At 38.4% G+C, this 20309-nt stretch overlaps 1 protein-coding gene across 1 annotated transcript in view; it reads left to right on the top strand.

The window, feature by feature from the left end:
- SVEP1 (sushi, von Willebrand factor type A, EGF and pentraxin domain containing 1) overlaps positions 1 to 20309 on the top strand; it is a 131116-nt gene that overhangs the window by 20911 nt on the left and 89896 nt on the right. Inside the window, exon 3 of the mRNA XM_085212600.1 lies at positions 912 to 1088. Coding sequence (XP_085068726.1) covers positions 912 to 1088 — 177 coding nt within the window. The remainder of the gene's footprint in view (positions 1 to 911; positions 1089 to 20309) is intronic.

Below are 20309 nucleotides of genomic sequence, written 5' to 3'. Positions count from 1 at the left end.
CCATCCTACTCTTTATTTTGTCCAAGGAAGAAGACGCTATGGTCTTGGCCTAGTGTGACTTTTGTTTGACTAGATGAACCTTGTAGATAGCTACATGGTTGTCAAAGGGGACCCTCAGTATGTACCTTACCGTTAGCCTTTCCAGTTTGGATGTTTTACACACCAATGCAAGCTTGTTTGTTGCGAAAAAAAATCTAGATTCCTGTGTATAATAATATGTAAATATGATCTGTTTTTATCAATAACACTGGAAAGAGCAAGAGATGGAAAGCAAATTTGAACTGGACTTTTATCTTTTTTTGATCTACTTTATTCTTAAAAAGCCTTAATGAAAAGCAGAAGTTTAGCAAGTGAGAACACAGGTAGACCTTTGCATGAAAGCCAATGCTGCTTGAGTGACATAGTACATGCATCAGACTAGCTGCTGTATTTATTTGCTGTATTTACTTTTAAAAAGAATGCCACTTTTACATAAGTAATGTGCTTTACTGTTATTCTGTTTGTTCCAGTTAAATTGTTTTTTGTGAATGCACGAAAGGAAAGATTTACTCTTTTTTATATGACCAACAAGTTGTACATTCCATGATCAAATACTCTCCTTATGCCAGTGAGAGCACCCACCAAACTCAGGAGAAGCTGTCTCAGCAGCTTCTGTACGGAGCAAGACTGTCTTCTGACAGTGTTAGAATCAAGCCAAGACAAGTGAGAAAACTTGAGACTCTTTGCACCACTGGTTTCAGTGGGCATTTTTCCATAGTAAGAACAAGTTTTTCTTATATTGTGCAATGGTATATTTCATGCTACCATCACTAGAGCTTAGAACTTTTGCAGAAACATCATACTAGTTACATAATATACTCTTAGGGGTTTTGAGGTTGGACTTTTTAATTAATAAATTGATATTGTTTCAGACCTGCCCTCTGGTAGTTATATCCAAGAAGATATATCACACTGTTCATATCTCTGTGAGGCGAATGAGAACTGCTGTGACATCATGGCAAGCTGTAAATGTGGCACTCACACTGGCCAGTTTGAGTGCATTTGTGAAAAAGGATACTATGGGAAAGGACTACAGCATGAATGCATGGGTGAGTCTTGTGTCTTTGTTCTTGGGTTTCTCTCTGTGCCCTGGGTACTTGGCTAATCCAGGCTAGGGAGTTCTGCGTTTTTTGGAGTTACAACTGTGAACCTGAGTCAGAATGCATTTGTGACTTTTGGTAACTGCTTCTGGCTACAGATATAGAAGAGTTGTAGTTGTCAAACTCAACCAGTATTTCCCCTGAGTAGCAGCCAAAAGGGATGCATAGAGAACATAAGAGTAGGGCAAATGTTCTGACATGGTATAACACCCCTTAAAATAATAAACAGCAGAAGTTTGTTACTTCAGATTCACTGAATCTGAGATTGTATCTGCTGCATTTAACAGCTCCTGATACATATTTTCAGGCATGAATTTTACTTGATTACTTTCTGAACTTGCTTAGGCATTTCTTACTTGGAGAGGGTCTGACTATGCAGATCTTTGCAGAATAAATCCTTAGTGAATGCTACAGTCTGTTAAACATATTTTAATTCTCTCTTATCAAAGCTAACTTACTAAAGAGGAAGAAGGCATTTCGGTCACTATGTAGAAGTTTGTCATCACGGTTTGCTAAGATTGTTCTTGTTACTGCTTTTGGAGCAGTCTTCTTAATAATATTCATTCAAAATCTACAGTTGATGTAAACTTGCAGTTTACAGGTCTTTATTGCATTTTAGAGTAAATACTTTGAGGCAAAAAACATAGAAGTCTGGCTCTCTGAATTCCCTATGAAGTTGTTCAAAGAAAAAAATGAAAGGCTTTATTACTAGACAGGGGACTTTGGTCTTTGGGTTGTTTTTTTTTTATTGTATTAATTGACAGTTTTCAGTGTAGTTGTGTTTCAGCTCAGTGGCATACTGAATGTCTTTGTTTAATAAGAATATAGATAAACAGATAAATAACAGGTTTCAGTATAGATCTTCCTTTTACAGATGAATTCAGTTGAAAGTCCTAACACAATCAAGATAAACTGATGAAATACATATTCACGTACTGAAGTGATATGTAAAGTAAAGGGAAGCTTGCTCTGTAGGAAAATGTATGCCAGTTTTCTCCAACTGTTGATTTTTATGGGACAAAAATGTCAAAACTAAACAATCTCAACTCTGTTTCGTGAGTGGATAGAAGGAATAAAATAATTCTCAACTAGGAAGGAAGCACCATTCATAGCATTCTTGTTTTTGTCCTCATAATTTCACTTGCACTCTTCACGCATAATCACTATTCTCATCAGATGTTTCCTTATGATATGCAAGCCATTTGTTTGGTTGATGGATCATGGTTGTACAGCTGTTTTATGGGGTCTGTGCTGGTTTGTTGAATGCAATTTCTTTGCATGTAGGGGCTCTCTTGATGTAACTAGCAGGATTTGCTAGCTCTCCTTAAAGGATAGTCACAGGCAGATTTGTGACTAGGAACTGAAAAATGCCTTTAGAAGATGGTTGAATGGAAACTGTGATGGCTGTTTTTCTGTACTAAGAGTAATAATGCAGTGGGGGAATCAAGATTATATCTAAGCACAAAGGTATTGTCTGCCACCAGTCCAAGAAATAAATGAGATACTACGGTGTTTGCATTGGGAAGTTTATCAGTTACGCTGTACTGTTTGTTGATTATCATATCTTGGGATAATTTACCTTGTGCCTTGGGGGCATCTTTCCTTTGAATGTATTAAAAGAAAAGTAAGTAAATATATAGGGCTTGATAGGATTTTGCTTGCAAGGTGAGCAGAGGAATGTAGTAGGGTCACTGAGACATTGGATCAGAATGTTATTTTATGTCAGTGGCAGAGCTTCCTTGTGTCCTCACTTTACCTCTTAGCAAAGATATAGTACTGCATTTTATTTATTTCCAGACGTTATTCAATTTTTTTAAAATAAAATCGAATTTTCATCTTTATTTTTCTTCTGGAATACTAGTCTATTTCTTTCACCTTGGTTTGAATGCCCTAGTAACCTACTGAACAAAATAAACTCAGAATTTCTGTCTCTGTCAATGGCTTGTATTATTAGGATTGTTTTGAGCTATTCCTGAAGATAAGGAGACTGACATTTTAGAGTTAATGCTACTTCTCCCATGTGAAAGGAACTTACGATCGTTTGAGCTTATCTTTTGAGCTCATCAGAAATGTTAAGAAGTCTGATTTCTTTGATTATTTGACCACTGCAGAGAAAAGTTTCACTTTGACATAATCATCAGTTTTTGTAAAGTAAGTTTTAAAAAGGAGTTGATATTAGATACGCCACAAATAAACTGATAATTGCCGCCGTGTGCTGTATATGTGAAGGTAATGAAAGATGCATACGTATAGTTTATGGAGAATTTGACCTGAATAAATGTTCAAGTCTGTTCTTTTAAATGTCTGCTCAATTCAGCTGGAATCATCGAATCACAGAATCATTGTGAAAAGACCTCTAAGTTCATCTAGTCCTTCTGTCCACTTACCACCAATACTGCTCACTAAAACATGTTCCTTAGTATCACATCCACACACTTCTTAAACACTTCCAGGGACAGTGACTCAACCACTTTCTTGGGCAGCCTGTTCCTTCTAGTGTCCTACCACTCTTTCAGAGAAGAATTTTTTCCTTACATGCAACCTGAATTTTCCCTGGCACAACTTGAGGCCATTCCCCCTCATCTTCTCCCTGTTGCCCAAGAGGACAAAGCCCACCTTGCTACAACCTCTCTTCAAGTTGTAGAGTGCAGTAAGTTCTCCCCTGAGCATCTTCTCAGATCTTGATTCCCTTAGCTGTTCCTCATAAGACTTGTGCTCCAGACCCCTCTCCAGCTTCATGGACTTTCTCTGGACACATTCTCAGGCGTTGGTGTCTTTCTTATTGTAAGGGGCCCTAAACTTAACACAGTATTTGAGATGCAGCGTCACCAGAGCTGAGTACAACTCATCTTTGAGGCAGAAACAAAAACCCGCGTGTTCTTTAAAGGGAAAAGAACGTAGTTTGAAATCTTCTGTTCTGAAAAGGATTCCAACCTATTTATTTTTTTTTAACATTTCCAGCTGAGGATTGCTGTGGATTTGTAAGGGACAAGGAATCTTAATGTCTCTTAGCTTTTCTTCATTATATAATGTGAGAGTTTACATTGACAGTGTATATTTTAATTGGACTGCATTTAGCTTTTGATGGGTTAATCATGCAGGTACCATACTAGCCTATGTAATGTAGTAATGATTTTTAAATAGGAAATTGTTCTTCTGCAGTCTGTTCCTTTTGATATTTTCGTTATTTTTTATTGTTATTTTCTCTGTGCCCTCGTGCTTTTGCCTCTTGCCATTTTGTAGTTATTTATGGTTTTAAATGTGAGACACCAAGATAAATGTGTACAAATCATAACTCTACTTGTCTTTCCTAATTACCTGAGAACATCCTCTAGAAATCTTCCATACAGTAAAATAGGAGCCACTTGTTTTGTGCTGAAGAGCAGAAATTGGCTTCAGTGTATCCCTCCTGTTCTTTGTAATATTGTTGATGATGTGCCACAAAAAGTAGAAGAGACTAACTCTTCTTTGCTTTATAAGAAAAAAGACAAAAGCCTTCTGGCGCACGTGAGGAGCCTCATACAGCCAGGGATGTCTGTGGCAATTAGGAGAAAAAAAGGGAGGCAGAAAATGAGTAGGGGCAGTAACATAACCAGTCCCAGTTACTGTAGAGTATATAAATAACTTTAACTCATTAAGCCTTTTTTTTCTCTTTCCTTCATTACAAATGTGAAGTTTCAAGCTAGATACAGCCAAACAAAGATACTGAGGTCAGCAAAAATAAATCCATGTCTTTCACTGTCTAAGATGTTTTTTCCCATTCCATCAATAAAAAGGTGAGCTGTTAAAGGCAACTACTTTTTCCACGGAAAGCTAAATCAAATGTCCAGATCTCCCATCTTAACTGTTGTAGAAAGGTAAGTACTATGTCTTTTCCACAGCTTTTTTCCTCTTTTTTTTTTTTTTTTTTTTTTTTTTTCAGAGAAAGAGTTTTTTTCTGGCAAGTGGGATGTTGGATTGGATGACCTTGTAGAATTACGATGGGGGAAGTAAAGCTTATCTCATCTTTTACCTCCTAATTACAACCACAGTTTATCAGGAAAGGTTTCTTTCATCAAACACATGGACATAATTTTTGCAACACAATGTATACATGAAGACAACAGTTGGCAGGCAGAACAATTAACTGAAGTCTATGCCTGCTGTTTCATCTTTAGTTTATTTTTGGTCTACTACTTGTGTATGGTTACTGAATTGTAGAATTTCGCTGTGTGCATAAATGCTGTCAAAGCTTTGCAGTTTTTATGAATATGTAGCAGTATCAATTATCATCTGCATAGCCACCAGGCCTAAAATTTTGCTTTCATAACAGTGCATCGATTAGATCTGTGAGGAGCCTTTCCAGTGGAATGTGAAGTCATATGAACACCAACTCTGAAAAGAGTGAAAATTTTGAAGGAACGTAATTCCAGCAAGGCAGGGAGTAGGGGATTATATTTTGGGTTTTATGGTTTCTTGGATTTTAGACCCGATTTTCATCTGAGCTTTTTTCTCTATGAGATGTCCAGGATTTTTTTTCTTTTGAGAATGCAAAGCAAAATCTGATGATAATGTCTTGTACAGCTTCTTAAGTTAAACAAAACAAAACAAAAAAACAGTTTTATATATTACCAGCAGTGCTTTACTTAATGAGACAGGAAGATCTGTAATTTGACCAGTGACTGGAATGGCCTAGTCACTGCCAAACTTATGTTCAGCTATAATGCATCCTTCTGTTTCACAGGCGCTTCTACCTGTTTGAAAGCTGGGTCTCCATACTGCATTTTGAGAAGTGTTTCTTTAGCTACTCAGTAGGAGATCCTGGCTGGATGAAGTTTTGTCAACCGTTTTGAATTAGTCACACTGTATTTGGAAACTTTCTTTAAGATTACAGGCTATTTCCAAATCATTAGACATCTGCACTCAACATCACAACATATGTACATGTGTACAACAGACACACTTAAATGTGTGACTATCATGGGATCTGGAGGAGAATCACAAGTAACATTCTGAGATATTGCTTGATAATTGACAGAGTGTAAGGAAAAAGAGAGTTGGAAAAGGAGTGTGAAGAAGAGAGGATAGAATATAGCTATATTAAAATATCAGGCTGAATATGCCTGTTGAATTTGAAAGGTTGACTTGGTTCACAGTACTGTAAATTTTCTGGGTCTTAGAATTTAGTTTTTTACGTCTCATAAGGCAGTACCATTTCATGTTCATATACATTGAATTTACATCTTAAAAAAGGGTAAGATTTTCTTCTGGTTCCTTTCCTCTCCTTTTGTTTTTAATTTCTAAGTCAAAAAAAGTTCTCTTCAGTACTAGCTTAGCTCTCACTGAAAGAAGGCTTCTGCTGAGACCTGCAGTAAGAACTGACGTATTGAATAAGGAACGTCTTATTATGGAAAATGCCAATGCAAATCTTGATACACAAAAAGCAAAAAAAAAAAGCAAGTAAACATTTTAGATTCGATAAACTGGGAGCACTGAGATTAGAGCTGGGTAAGGAAGTTGAGACATACGTGTCTAATGAAGCATTAATTAATGTTTACAAAATCTGGACAGCATGGAAAGAATTGGCGTGAGACTTATCTAGAAACAGAACAGCTTGCCTGAAGAGTCTTTTCTTCAAGTGTTACAGCTGTCTACTAGGGATACACTCTTTTAATTACTGCATCGCAATTATGATGCCCTTTCTGTCACCCGTGGGAGATGAGATACTTCCTTGTATGTTAGTTTTTACTTGTAATTTATTCATTTTAAAAAAAGTGATTCTCCCAGTGGAGCCTTCTGTTATAGTCTCTTCAGTGGCTTTTTGTCTTTTAAAATATACAGAGGATCTATTGTGAATATACTGTGTTAAAATGACTGGCTGTCACGAAAGGAGAAGAGAAAACAAGAAAGCAGCAACCTAAACCAAGGAAAAGATGCAAAATACAATGACTAAGTAACAGTAAATTGAAGTTTAATTAATACTGGCAAAACCATTTCTCACAGTCATTCTGTACCTTTTTTCTTATAAAACTCGACTCCTTGTGAATTACAGTTTTAGCATAACATCATGATGGATAAATTCAAAATAAATGTAAATTAGTTTTTTTTTCTAGTGAAGGTATCATAATGCTGTGATGGGTAAGTACAGGAGAAATGTAAATGGATTTGGTTGTGTTGTGTGCATGCTGAAAGGTAAGTGGATAAGAAAGGTGGATTAGGAAACAAGTGCTATAAGTAATGGTGTGGAAGTTTAGTAAGTCAGTTTTCTTTGAAAATGCATAAGACCAGATGAAAGAATGTAAAAACATTCATAATTGTTATTTACATAAAGGCTAAAAAAATTGCCTTAATATATATGTTGTTTGGAAAATAAACACTTCTGGAAGCACATACTTTTCTTCTTTCGGGTTTTTTACACTGAAATCTACCTTCTCAAAAATTTGGCTTCTGCAGCACATTATTCATTATTTCTTGCTTTGCTTTTGGTGTTTCAAATACAGATTCTCCTGCTTGTAATGGTAGGAAGCAAAGTAAATAGAATGTGGATTTCTAAGATTTCACAAAATGGAGTACACAACAGAGATATATTTGCTCTGGTTTGTTAAGTTAAAATCATAATGCCAGTAAAATCCTCAGATCAGGAGATGTTTCTTTTTGTAGGAATTGATGAAGGTGTAAAGTTCTAACATGGTAGTGCAGTTCCACTTGCATTTTAAGTGCTTTCCAGCACCAGCTAGTTTGTATGCACCCTGTACAGCCTGCTTGATGAAGGTGGGACATTTCTGGTAGAGGAAGCTTCATCTTCCAAGTTTACTTCTCAAAGCCTTGTAGACTTGTACTTGCAGAGCAATTCAGAAAATGTTCTTAAAGCACAGTGCATATGAAATGATAGCAGGTTTGCTCAATTACTGAAGCGTTTCTTATAGCAATATAAAACCTCTCATCTGCTTTCCCTATGCTTTTGTAAAGAAACAGTAGCAAAGCAATTTTTTTTTAAATAAGAAAATGTATAAATAAAAGTAGGGACAGAATGGTGAGGTTGAGATTTTATTTCTTTCATTAGGGATCTAACTATTTACAGCTGAGATAGGGCAGATCGTACTCACTTGGGCTTTATCTTTATTTTGATGGAGGGTTAGGGTTAGGATTAGGATTGCTCTTCTTTTTAAGATACATGAGCCTCATCATTTCCAAACTACAATTTTAATCCATCTTCAATGCTTCAGAAAAAAAACTCTTTAAATCAGATACTGGGCTTTTTAAACCTTCGCGGAAATGTGAGAATGTTAACATCTTACCAATGACTTTGCTTGCACAACTGTAAAAATAGAACTTTTATTGATCAGTTTGCTAGAAGCTTTCTCAATGGAAAAAAACGTGCAGCCACTGATGTTTTATAGCCATTTTCAGAGATTTTATAAGATCATGGAAGTGAATAGGAGTATTACCAGTAATGTTAATGAAGTTTGGCTCAAGCCCTTCTAAGGACTGATTGACTCATTTTTCTCTTCTCTTGGCCTTATGTACCAACTTATATACATTTTACTTTCCAGAAGTTAAATGGTTAACTAACATAATAGCTAGCATGGACAGTGGTGTTTCCTTGGTAAAGAATTTGTATAATTCAGCACCATGTAGCTTGTTTCCCTTGCATTTCAAACTGAACTGAAGCAGGGAAACAAAGCTATAAAAATAACCAAAACCCACAAACTGTAACTTTTTCTCTGTATACCTGCACAGTTTCTGAGGGAATTCTTTTAAAGCAAAGTTGTGGGGTAAAGTTGAAGACCCTCTACAGACCAGAAAAAGACAGGTGTAATTTTTATGCATGCAATATTAAAGATCTATCATCCTGTCCCAGTATTTGTTGTCTGAGGCTTTAGAAAAAAAGTTTCAGTGCCTGAACAGACTTACTTTTGTTTAAGTACAGACCTGTTTCTGAAATAGATGTGAGAGAAAATTGGGAAGTGACACACAATTTACCCTTCTTTTCTATTTTCTTGGAAATGGCTTTTCCAGGTCACCTTGGAATGTCAGGCAAATAAAGCCTCTGGCCAAAGTTCATATGTGCAATTAGAGGAGAAAAAGCTGCCATCTGGAGGCTTGAGAAGAGCAGAAGCCATGCTCTGAATAGAAATAGACACTGACATAGAAATGAAGTCCAGCTTTCTGTGTTGACCTGACTTGGGCTGCTTCTGAAGTACCCGAGCTGTCCTCTGGCCCCAGTATAGCCATTGCAGGTGGCCATTATAACAAGGGCTGCAAATGTAAATACAGTACAGGCAGTTTCAGCCTTTTGTGAAGTGATTGTGAAAGCTTTCATCTTAAGCTTGCACACAGCCCTCAGTCCATAGGCAGGATAAAAAGCAGGCTGTCTTATCTCCAGTATGATTTTACACAGTTGGAGTTTTTATAATCGAAAACATCCTTCTCCAGCTGTGCAGTCCTAGGTTAAATGATGGTTCACAAACTTTGTGTTGACTAACTTAGATTACCTGAAAAATTAACCAGCCTCCTCATTTTGACACAGTTTAAGCACATACAGTTCTAGCATAGGCCTTTCAATAATCCTCTGGCTGGTCTTGTAGATTTGAGAATCCCCTCTAAGCAGAGTTAGGACTTGCACCATGCCAGGCACTTACTGAAATAATTAAAAGATTTTTGTTGCAACATTATTCCGTTACCCATACAGATTACATGCTGTCATCTTGCCTTAAACACCTTTTCAGAATCACATGGCCAAGATGTTTTCATAGACACAAATACATACATGCACACGTACTGCTGAGCTTGTGTCAGTCTTGCAGATGGAAAGCAGCTACTTCAGTGTTCTGTGAGTCTTTAAGTAGCTTGTATCTCAGAGAAGAAGAAATGAAAATTCCTGAAAGAGCACAGAAAGGATAGAAGAAGGTGGCAGTACGCGGAAAAGATTGTTCATTGATGAAATGAGGAGAGGGCTTAAGAGATTAGAATTTGATTTTGGGGACCTATTTTGTCCCTCGTGTCTCCCAGCTTTAGGTACTTAAAACATTCCCAGGGCTTAATTTGTGCTATAGTTAACGCATAAGGTTTAGCCTCTGATTTTATACCTGTGAAGTTGTGACAAGGTGTTGGAATTCCTAATGTCATCAAGTTGCTCTCAAAGCCTTGTCAAAGCTGATTCACTTAACTGGACTGGAGCATAATGTAATGTGCTCGTAATGTGACAAAATCAGTCACTGTGTCTCTGCATCTAAAATTGGATGAATTGTACATGGTTCATTCATCACTCAGTCAAAAGGTGATACAGCCTTTTCTACTACTGCCTTTTCTCTGTTTGACTATCATCCCTGTAAGAGATGAAATGCAGTAGCAAGGAGGGACGGGATGGCTTTCCTCTTACCTATTCTGTACTCTCTTCGTCTTCTGAAGCTATGCTTTGGACTTCTTCCCATTCTGCCCATCCTCTGTTTCTTCATCCGTGGGAGTCCAGAAGTACATCACACTCCAACAAAGGCAGTGAGCAGCAAGGAGAGTGTGCTGCAGAAAAGACCATGATGAAAAGGGAGTTAAAACCCATTCAACATGGAGCAGGATTAGGGCAAGGTAGGCTGCAGGGACGATGTAGGATTAGTCTGTCAAATACTCAGCAGTCATGTGTATTGTAAGCAGCCTTGTTTTCTTCTGTCACCCTAAAATCTACTGCAGGTGGCCCAACTTCCCAGAAACTGTGCAGACTGTATGGAATAGTGTGGTGGGGTCTTTTGGGAATGAGAAAGCAGCAACACAGATCAGTTTCATCAAACAGGAAATTGATTTCTCCTGGCTTTGTTGGTGTTTTGCTGAAAACAGAGATCAGGACTGCAAAAATGGGAGCCTCTTCAGGCCAAAACTCTAGGGGTTCATTTGTTACCATGCAAAACAAAGCCAGACCAGCAACTCATACTTCCAGTGCAGATGTTTTAGCTGTTCTCACATCTGAAGGTAGTGTGAGCAGTTCATTTTTATCTACCCAATCTGCTTTTTTTTTTTCTTTTTCCAAATTAGAAAGTGTTTTCTTCTGTTATTCTCATCCACAAGAATGAGAAGAATGAATGAATGTTTTAATGGTGGGAATCTGAGGAAGATTAATTTTACAGAAGTTGGTATGATGTAGTTAGCTGTATAATCTAATGGTAATCTTGTAGTTACAGTGTGAAACTGATGGGTTTGAAAGAGAAAACAACATCCTTAAGTACTGCACTGTGGTCTTATGTTATGAATGGCAAAATCTCCATCTGTGTAGGTGTGTGCAGCTGTATTGATTTTATGCAAAGCTGAACGCTTTTGTGACAGTGGAGAACTGGCTCCTTCTCCTGGCAAAGAGGCAAATCCGCTAGTTTTATTGTTTTGTTTTTTTTGTTTTTTTCCGTGACAGCAAAAGAAACATTCTGAGGCAAGCTAAAAAAATAAGTGAATCTGAAGGCCATAAAGTTCAAGGAAAGGGTGTTCCCTCATAAATGCCATAGTAAACACCCATGCAAATCTTCCATCTTCTTGTGGTGTGTGGTTTGTTGTTTCTCAAAAATACAAGAATTTTTCCTACATTGTGGCTGTTAATTCTGCATGTTCTTTTTTTCGAAAGAATTGCTGCTGTTAGTTTCAGTCTGTTTGCTGGCTAGTGGTGAACGGAATAGTGCATAGCACAACACTCCTGTTCATGAATTCAGACTTCCCTTCAGCTCTGTTTTTTATGGTTTTATGACAAAAGAGTGCTTATTACGTTCTGACTCCCCTGGCAATATTCTTCTCTGGAAATTCACATAGGCGGTATTAAAAACTATACCTGGAGGGAGACAGGAAACATCAGTATTGTCATGGAAGATAAAAACACCTAGATCTACATGGGCTAAGGACACTCTTAAGTTGCATTAATTTAAAGGAATTTATTTATATTCCGAGTTTAATGTCTGTGTAAAAACCCTGGGAGCTTTGGAGGAAGGTGTTGGCTTCTTCATATGCTTTCTGTACCTATCCTACATTTCATACTTCGCCCATCTGCTGACTGCGAAACATCCTCTGAAGCGTGCCTGGGAACTTCAGCCTGTTAAACTCTGCTGCAATAACTTTAACATCAAAGTAGACAAACCCAGAGCATGTTACTAAAGGGGATCTCTAGTTCCTTTATATGCAGCAGACAACTAGTTTAAATCTTCTGCATCTTTTTGGCCTCCAAGTCACAGTGATGTCTTAGTCCTCAACTCAGAAAAGGGAAGAGGGGTTTGCTACAGAAGTTTATTTTCTGAGTAAATCAGTTCACAGAACTAGAAAGAGAGTGGGAGGCTGGATAGCCTTATTCTGAGAAGTCTTGATGTCAGGGTAGAACCTAAGGAAAATCATGGTTATTCATCAGAATTGCTACATAAAGTTGAGTGGATGTTTCTTTTGGCCTTTCATTACTACCTCATAGAGTCATTGACTTATACACCTAAAAATTGCCCGCTAGTATTTCTGTTGTCAGTTCGGTAAAGAATGTTGCCTTCTGAAATGCAAATATTTGATTTCCTTTTCAGAATCTAAGCTGTTGCTCAGTGTAGTTAGGAACAGAGTGCGCAATCTCTTGCAATCCCTTTCTCTTTATCTTTCATGTTGTTGTGAGTTGTGATGGAATTAAATGTACAATTTTATTCTCTATTATTGCTGAATAGAAATTCAGGATACACAGCCTTGGAAAATACAGCACCATTTTAAAAACAAAGTGCTTCTGTGAGTATCCATACTTTCCCTAGTGGGCTAAAGACACTTGACAGAGGTCCCCTCTTAGAAGAGCAGTTTCAAGGGTGTGGTGGCTATGTCATGGCACAGGAGTACACAAGGGCAAGGACACCTGGTATTCATTAGTGTCAATATGAGCAGACATGTTCCTGTTCACATAAAGGTTCTTGAAGTGAGTAGCCCTCCTTGAGCCCATAGTTCAAACCCTGAAGAACAGAAATCTGACTGGGAGAGGGCATACCAGCCTGAGACAGTGATGTACGTTGTGTAGCTGAGGGTTACCTTGATTTCTGACAGTGATGTTGTTTTCCTTTTGTATCCACAGTAATAGTTGTCTAAGCCTAGGTACCATTAGCATTTGCCTAGAAGCATTAGTGGGTATTCTGTGGCCCAAGAACAGTTCGTGTGGCCCTTAGTTCTAATCTGAAAATTAGGTCTTGTGCTTATCCAGACTTCCAGATTGGCTTCTGTTTTCATTCACCCAGTAACTCTTCACCAGCACGAGCAATATCTCAGCAGCAACCTTGACTGTTCGCTTTCATTGCAAGAAGGCAGTCAGTACTCTGAGAATGTGAGAGACCTCTTCCTGTCTTCTTGTTCTGCCCCTTGCTACCTGTCCTTCAAGATGCACAAGATGGATGGCAGCAGTTGTGTCTGGTTTTTGCCTCTGAGACTGAAACGCAGCCTAGTGCTAAAGATAGTGAGTCCACAGTCTGTGACTGTAGGGCTTCACAAAGCTGACCATAAGGTCTTATTCACCCCCGCTGATGTTAGCAATTGATTTATCCTCATTATTTTTAGGGTCACATTAGGGAGGATTCCTACACTGAAATTATAATTGCAGTGCCTCATGCATTCCTCAGCCTAAGAAGTAGTTTGTCATCTGTTGCTTGCATCCGTCCACTGTTTACATTCTGCAGAAGTGCAAGAAGTTGATGCAGAACACTGAGCTCAAACTCAAAAAACAATGAGGTAGCTGTAGACAGTATAAATTATTTTGTGAACTTATCTAATTAGAATAAAGTGCTGTTCAGAAATAGATTTTCTATTTTGCTATCGGTTGTTTAATAGTTCTAAGTCTTATTAGTTCCATTAAGCAGCAGTTTATCATTGTTACCTATTTTCTTTGCTTCAGCTTGCACTTATGAACATTTTCATTCTCATCCTCTGTCCCTGCAGATGTAGATAGCCTTATTTGTGGCTGAATAAAGCTCAATAAAGAGTATGCATTTAGAATGGGAAATAGGACCAGAAGTGTGGTCCACTAGAAGTGTGGACCAGATCATTTTATTCCTGAGACATTTAAATGACCTTGCAGTCCTATAGAAAGTGAGCGAGTGATTCTGCATCTTTAAGATAGTAAAAACACCCTTGAAATTGAGAAGAAACTGAAGAAATACACCACAGAGCTTGATTTCACTTTCATGTACAGAGAAACTGAGTATCGGACAGAAGAATCTGCTCCCAACTCCTTTTCTGGCAGCAGCAGCAGGCTGTCAGGCTCTTTTAAACAACTTATTTTCAGCAGAGTCTCCAGGTGTTACAGGTTACTACTTAGGCATATTTGGTCGGCACTGATAGTATGGAAGGATCTTCTGAAAACATGAACTTTTTTACCCAGAGATTTATGTTCCTTGGGAAAACTTCTCTACACTGGAGAAGGTTAAGTCTTTCCAGAGTGGCTAAGAAACAGAGACCAGGCTACTGCTGTCTAAGGTCAGAGATGAAATGGTGCTATTCAGGAATGTTTTCATGGAACAAAGCTTTGTGAGATGGAGTACTGTGCAACACAGAGCAGTAAGTTTTTTATTTTGTTTTGTTATTTATTTTGTTTTTTTATAGCTTTTGTGGTGTTAAAGCATACTTGGTTGTCAGGGCACAGAACTAAGTACTTAAAACGCATTTCTTCAGTTCAAATCTGAGCTAACCCTTTTGCGTGCAGCTGACTGCTTCAGCAAAAGTCCTTAAGGAAGAACTTTGTTTCTGTCTTACAAAGAAATAAGAAGGGAGAGGGACGTAGAAAGCTGGGGGAAACAGAATGAGAAGCCATCTCTTCTATGAATACTTTCTGAGCTTGCAGCAGCTAATACTGACCAGATTGATCTGGTTGTTCTCTTGGTGCTTTCACATTCCACAAACAAAGCTCTTATTTTGATCTGCATAGTTCAAATCATTTTAAAAGAATTCAGGGGATCCTGTCAGTTTTCCTAAGAATTTTGAGTGAGGAATGGACAATGGGATTTATGGTATTTTTCACAATAAATCATGGGTATCTGTAATGATTCCAAGAATTTGGTAGAAACTCTGACATCAAGATTACAGCAGTTTGCTGAACTCTACTCAGGGAGAGCTGGGGTAGTTTCACAATATGTGAAAAAATAATTGGCAAAAACACCGCTTTTTATTGTCTGATTATTGGCCTGAGCCATTGCATGTGCTTCAGCTCTTTTAAGTTAACCAAAAACTGTCTGACTCTCACCCCAGGCTGCTAAGTAAATAAACATGGAATTAGTGACATATGTTCTCCATCTGCACAGTCACATGCTGTATCTTCAGTGCTCAGAGATGTTGCTTAATAGTATAATCACTGTTGTTGAAAAGTTTATTTAAATGATAAAAATAAAGGGATGTGGAAAGCAAGCCAAATTTGGCACCTCATGCCGTAGTGACAGCTTATTGAAGGTCTGGTTGAAATGGCTTAACTTTCCTGTTTATAAAAGCTTTCACTTGATGCATTCCCCCTCTGTGATTCAGCAACTGGAGCTGTGCCAATCCACAGAGAAAGGAGGCAGAAATAGGTGTATATTTTTTTCTTCATAATCTTATGCAGCAACAACTACTGGAGGCGGGTGCTGAGGCCAGCAACAGACGTAGAACGTTTCAGATTGGACTAGTAAAACAATTCAGGACTTTGCCAGTCCCTTTTCATGTTTTGCCAGATTAAATCCACAGTTTCTGCTTGAAGGAGGAGGAAATCTGAAGATGTGGTGTCTCCGGCTCTTCCAAGATCCCTCATACAGATTGCTGCTCTTAAGAAAGTGAGTTTGTACATCCAGTTTGAACAGGGAATTATTCTTCAGTTACACTCTTAAGTCCCAAGATTATCTAAACACAAATCTATCAGTTTCTGAGCGGATGAACACGGTGGAGAATGGATCTTTTAACCACCAAAGATGTTCTCTTCTACAGAAACATATCAGTACTGTGAAACCTGGGTAAATTAACAGAGAATTGAGTGAGTTTTCTCCCCACATCTGATTTGAATCCCACTTTGCAAATGTTTCTTCGCTGTCCTTTTTTTTCTTTCCCGGCCCCATAACCTTCTCTGTCAACAAAAACAAAAAGGAAAGTTGTTGGATACATTTTACAATGGTTATATCCAAGCCTAGGGAAAACTGAGCTTCCTCTGCTTTCAGACCAGATACTAGTATTTCTGAATCAGTTCTTTTGTCATTTGTGCATAGCACAAACTAAATGAAATGTTTGTTTGTTTCCTTTTATGGAATTTGGCTTATTTCAGCCTGTTTGTATTTTTCTACAGATTTGTAAAAGCAAAAATGCATCTTCGTAGCATGTACATTAAAATGGTTAAAAAATGCACCAAGGGTAAGATGGTGATATTCTTTTCAGTGTTTATTCGTTTAAATAGTAGGAAGCTACCCAGAGATCCAGGGCACTTGGAACAGGAGTATTTACAGTAGCATGTGCTCACACATCAGTGGTGATAAAGGTTACTGAGGAATGTGTGTCTGTGATTATGTGAAAACTGTGTCCAGAGAAGCCTGTTGTATAATAGTTCTGTTCAGAGCAAAGCATTTTCAGAATTGCATGTATCTGTCCTTTTAAGTCTGTTTGTGTGCAGGGTTTTGGACACAGAGACTTCATTTGCACGTAATTAATTTCATGAATAATCCTCATTTACATGGTAAACTTTATGCAATCAAATATAACTTCTCTGAACTTTTACTACTTCTGGGATTAACTGTACAGTTTTAACATGGTGTATGTTAGAAATATGTGACGGCATGAGGATGTAAATCATTGTTTAAGCTCTAAAAGTCAAAAGCGCTAGCATGGTCTGGTATTCACACTTAGTAGTCATGTTCATATTTGCTTTTTGTGTGTCCTCCAAAAGCATCAATGTGACTATGTAAGCACTGTCTGAAATGCCACTGAGATCTCAATCAAGAGAGCTTATTTTTATTACACAGATGTTGTTTCTGTGTGTAGTTCATCAGCAAAGTTCTGTGTTTCACCACTGGCTCTATGTTATCTCTGTATCATAAGCTCACAGTTTTGCTTCAGTAGACAATAGTGTTCTGGCCCTTCACTAAATGCTCTCTTCCATGATTGCTAAATCAAAGCTGCCTCAGTTCAGGTAGTGTCATGTGCTGGTGACTGCTACACACTTGGTCCCCAAGCCTACTCAGAGACGCTTACCAAAGTTATGGCCCATGGCCAGACCTCCCTGTGGAAGATCCTTTCAGGCATCTTAGTTTCTACAAGGTATGATACAGCTTTCGAGCTTTTATTCCTTAACAGGGAGATTGTTCCTCCACACCATTTATGCTTAGGATACTGAGATGTTATGCTCACTCTGCATTTCCTTTCAGGTAGTTTTCCTGTTCTCTTGTCCTGTGGAAGTGTGTGCAAGATTCTCAGTGTTTGCAGGTTACTTCTGCTGAGATCTGGAGCTAGGTCATCCAAAGTTTTGTTCTCAGTTCTGAAGCCTGCTTAGGAGTGCGTTATTGAATTTCTGATGTCTTTAAACTCAATGAAAAGGTTTGCGTCAGTTTGTCCTTTCCCTGTTTATGATATGTAAAAGTAGCTGAACTCAGGAGTTGATTTAGCTGACTCCCTCAGTTAAAGAAAATTTGTTAATCTAATAGAGAAGTAGCAAAATACATCAAATAATAAGAGAGAAGACATCTAGCTTGTTAAAGTGCTGATCACATGGCAGTGAGAAGGGATAGTTAAGGAACACTGACAAAGAGCAGATGGATGAACAGGTTCAGCGCTGTCTAAAATTAATGCAGAGCATATGCCAGGAGGTATTAAGGAGTTAGAGAACATGCTGGGACTTATTAGAAACCCTTCTCTGATCCATACACTTAAAGGTAAGCACAAGGTTTTTCTTTTGCAGTCATACATGTCAAGTGTTTAACTAAAGCCACTTCCTCACATATTTCTTGTAATCCTAGCATGCTCCTGGCTCATGTTTTTTATGACACCATACATGTTGCATACTACAGAAAAGAGGATTAGAGTATCTGCCAAAGATTTGATTTTTTTCTCTTCAGCTTTCCAAATGCATTTCATGGGCACAAAGTGCCTGTTCTGACATATCTGCCGTATACTGCCATATAAGAGATTTAAAAACAAAAATAAAAACCCTTCCCACATAATTTAAATGTGACAACAAAAGCTACTAGTCTTTGAGAAGCAAGCTTAAACGTGTGTAAGTCCTGGGAGGTATATTTCAGCGTACAGTGTACTCTGTTTTTCTGCATGTGGGTACAGTGAGGTGGGGCCACAAATGCTCTGCTGCAGCAGCAAGTGGGAAAGCATCAGAAAGCCTTACCAAGCTGAGTGGTGCAGTTGATTTGGCAGAAGATAGGGATGCCATCCAGAGAGACCTTGATAAACGTGAAAGATGGGCCCTTGTGAAACTAATGAAGTTCAGCAAAGTAGACGCAAGATTTTGTACTTGGTTTGAGGTAATTCCAGATACATGTACAAACTGGGAGAAGAACTCTTTTAGAGTGGCCCTGCCAATAAGGACTTAGGGGCTCTGATTGGTGAAGATCTGAACATGAACCAGCTTGTAGCCCGCAAGGCCACTGGTCTTCTGGGCTGCATCAAAACAGGCAGCCAGCAGGGTGATGGAGGTGATTGTTCCCTTCTCTTCTGCCCTCCTGAAGCCCAGCTGGAGTACTGTATTCAGGTCTGCGGCTGCTAACACAGGAAAGATGTGGAGCTTTTGGAGAGAGTCTAGAGGAGGGCCAGGAGGATGATCAAAGGGGTAGGGCACCTCTCTTGTGTAGACAGGCTGAAGGAGTTGGGCTTGCTCCATTTGGAGAAGGCTGTGGGGGTTCCTCATTGTGGCCTTCCAGTATTTAAAAGAAGATTATGAACAGGAGGGAAGTCAAATTTTTAGACAAGTAGATTGCAACAGGACAAGTGGAAGTGATTTTAAACTAAAGGAGGGAAGATTTAGATGTTACTGTGTGGTTTTTCACTGAGAGGGTGGTGAGGAACTGGCATAGGCTGTCCGGAGAGGCTGTGGATGCCATGTCCCTGGAGGTGCTTAAGGCCAGGTTGGATGGAGCCCTGGGCAACCTGATTTAGTACTTGATCTAGCGGCTGGCAATCCTGCCTGCAGTAGGGAGGTTGGAACTTGATGATTCCTGAAACTCCCTCCATCTCAAACCATTCTGCAATTCTGTCAAGTCTCTGGTGTGAAATGGGGATTTATATTCCCTCCGTGAAGGTTGAATTGCAGCCCAAAGCAGCCACTTCCTGCATATTTTATTTTGCAAACCATTGCTGTGGGACATATGTCCCTTCATTCCCATTGCTTCTTCTAAAAGAGGGTGTGCCTGGGCCTTAGGCAAATTTGACTACACTTTGTCATGAAAAGAGTTAATGATATCAGTGTTGAAAGATTCAGTGCATGATGATATACTTTAAATTCTCTATACTAGCTTCCTTGTGAAAGTTTAAACTCTGTTTAGTAAAATAACAAAGCTGAATAGTGAGGCCCATTCATGGTGCCTGATTAAAGCCATGAATAGTGGGAAATACTGCCACAAGCACTTGTTTCACACACACATAAGTCAGGGAGACTTATCATTTCTAATTTTTGTACGTATTTTGATATTGCCAAGGCACAAGAATCTTAAATTCAGTAGTGAAACGTAACGAACACCTTCAAGCTATATTTTTTCTCCTCCAAACTCATAATATTTCTTGATGTTATGGACTACAATTTAGAGTAGTTCTAGGCACGTACTAAATATTCACTACAACTTCCAGTGAATGAATGAAAATGCAAGACCTCGTTTGCCAGGTCAAAGATCCACATTACCAAAAATCTCCTCTCCATGTATGTTCTGTAAAAGGAGACTGAGGCAGCAGGAGAAGAATTAGATACAAACATCCAGTGATCATTGTTGAGAGATTCTGTGAGATAGGATTTTGTCATTTTTAATAGATGACAGCAAACCAAAACTATTATAGATGTTCATGAAATAATCTGACTCTGGAACAAATTTGCCATTTAGTTATGCTGAAGGCGTATCCGTATAATCAGTGTCATAAAAGTAATTGCAGTGGTATAAAACCAATTTAATTAAGTGGAGAACTAGGCTTTTTTCATTTAGAAAGTTTGGAGATTGAGTTAAATCCATTTCTGTATTTGTGATTTCCATCAAAGTATCATTTTGTTTAAGCTTTACA

Source organism: Meleagris gallopavo, chromosome Z (genome assembly GCF_905368555.1).
Source record: "Meleagris gallopavo chromosome Z, MGAL_WU_HG_1.1, whole genome shotgun sequence".
Taxonomy (NCBI): Eukaryota; Metazoa; Chordata; class Aves; order Galliformes; family Phasianidae; genus Meleagris; species Meleagris gallopavo.
Note: the sequence above shows the minus strand (reverse complement) of the source record. Positions and strands in the feature narration are given on the sequence as shown.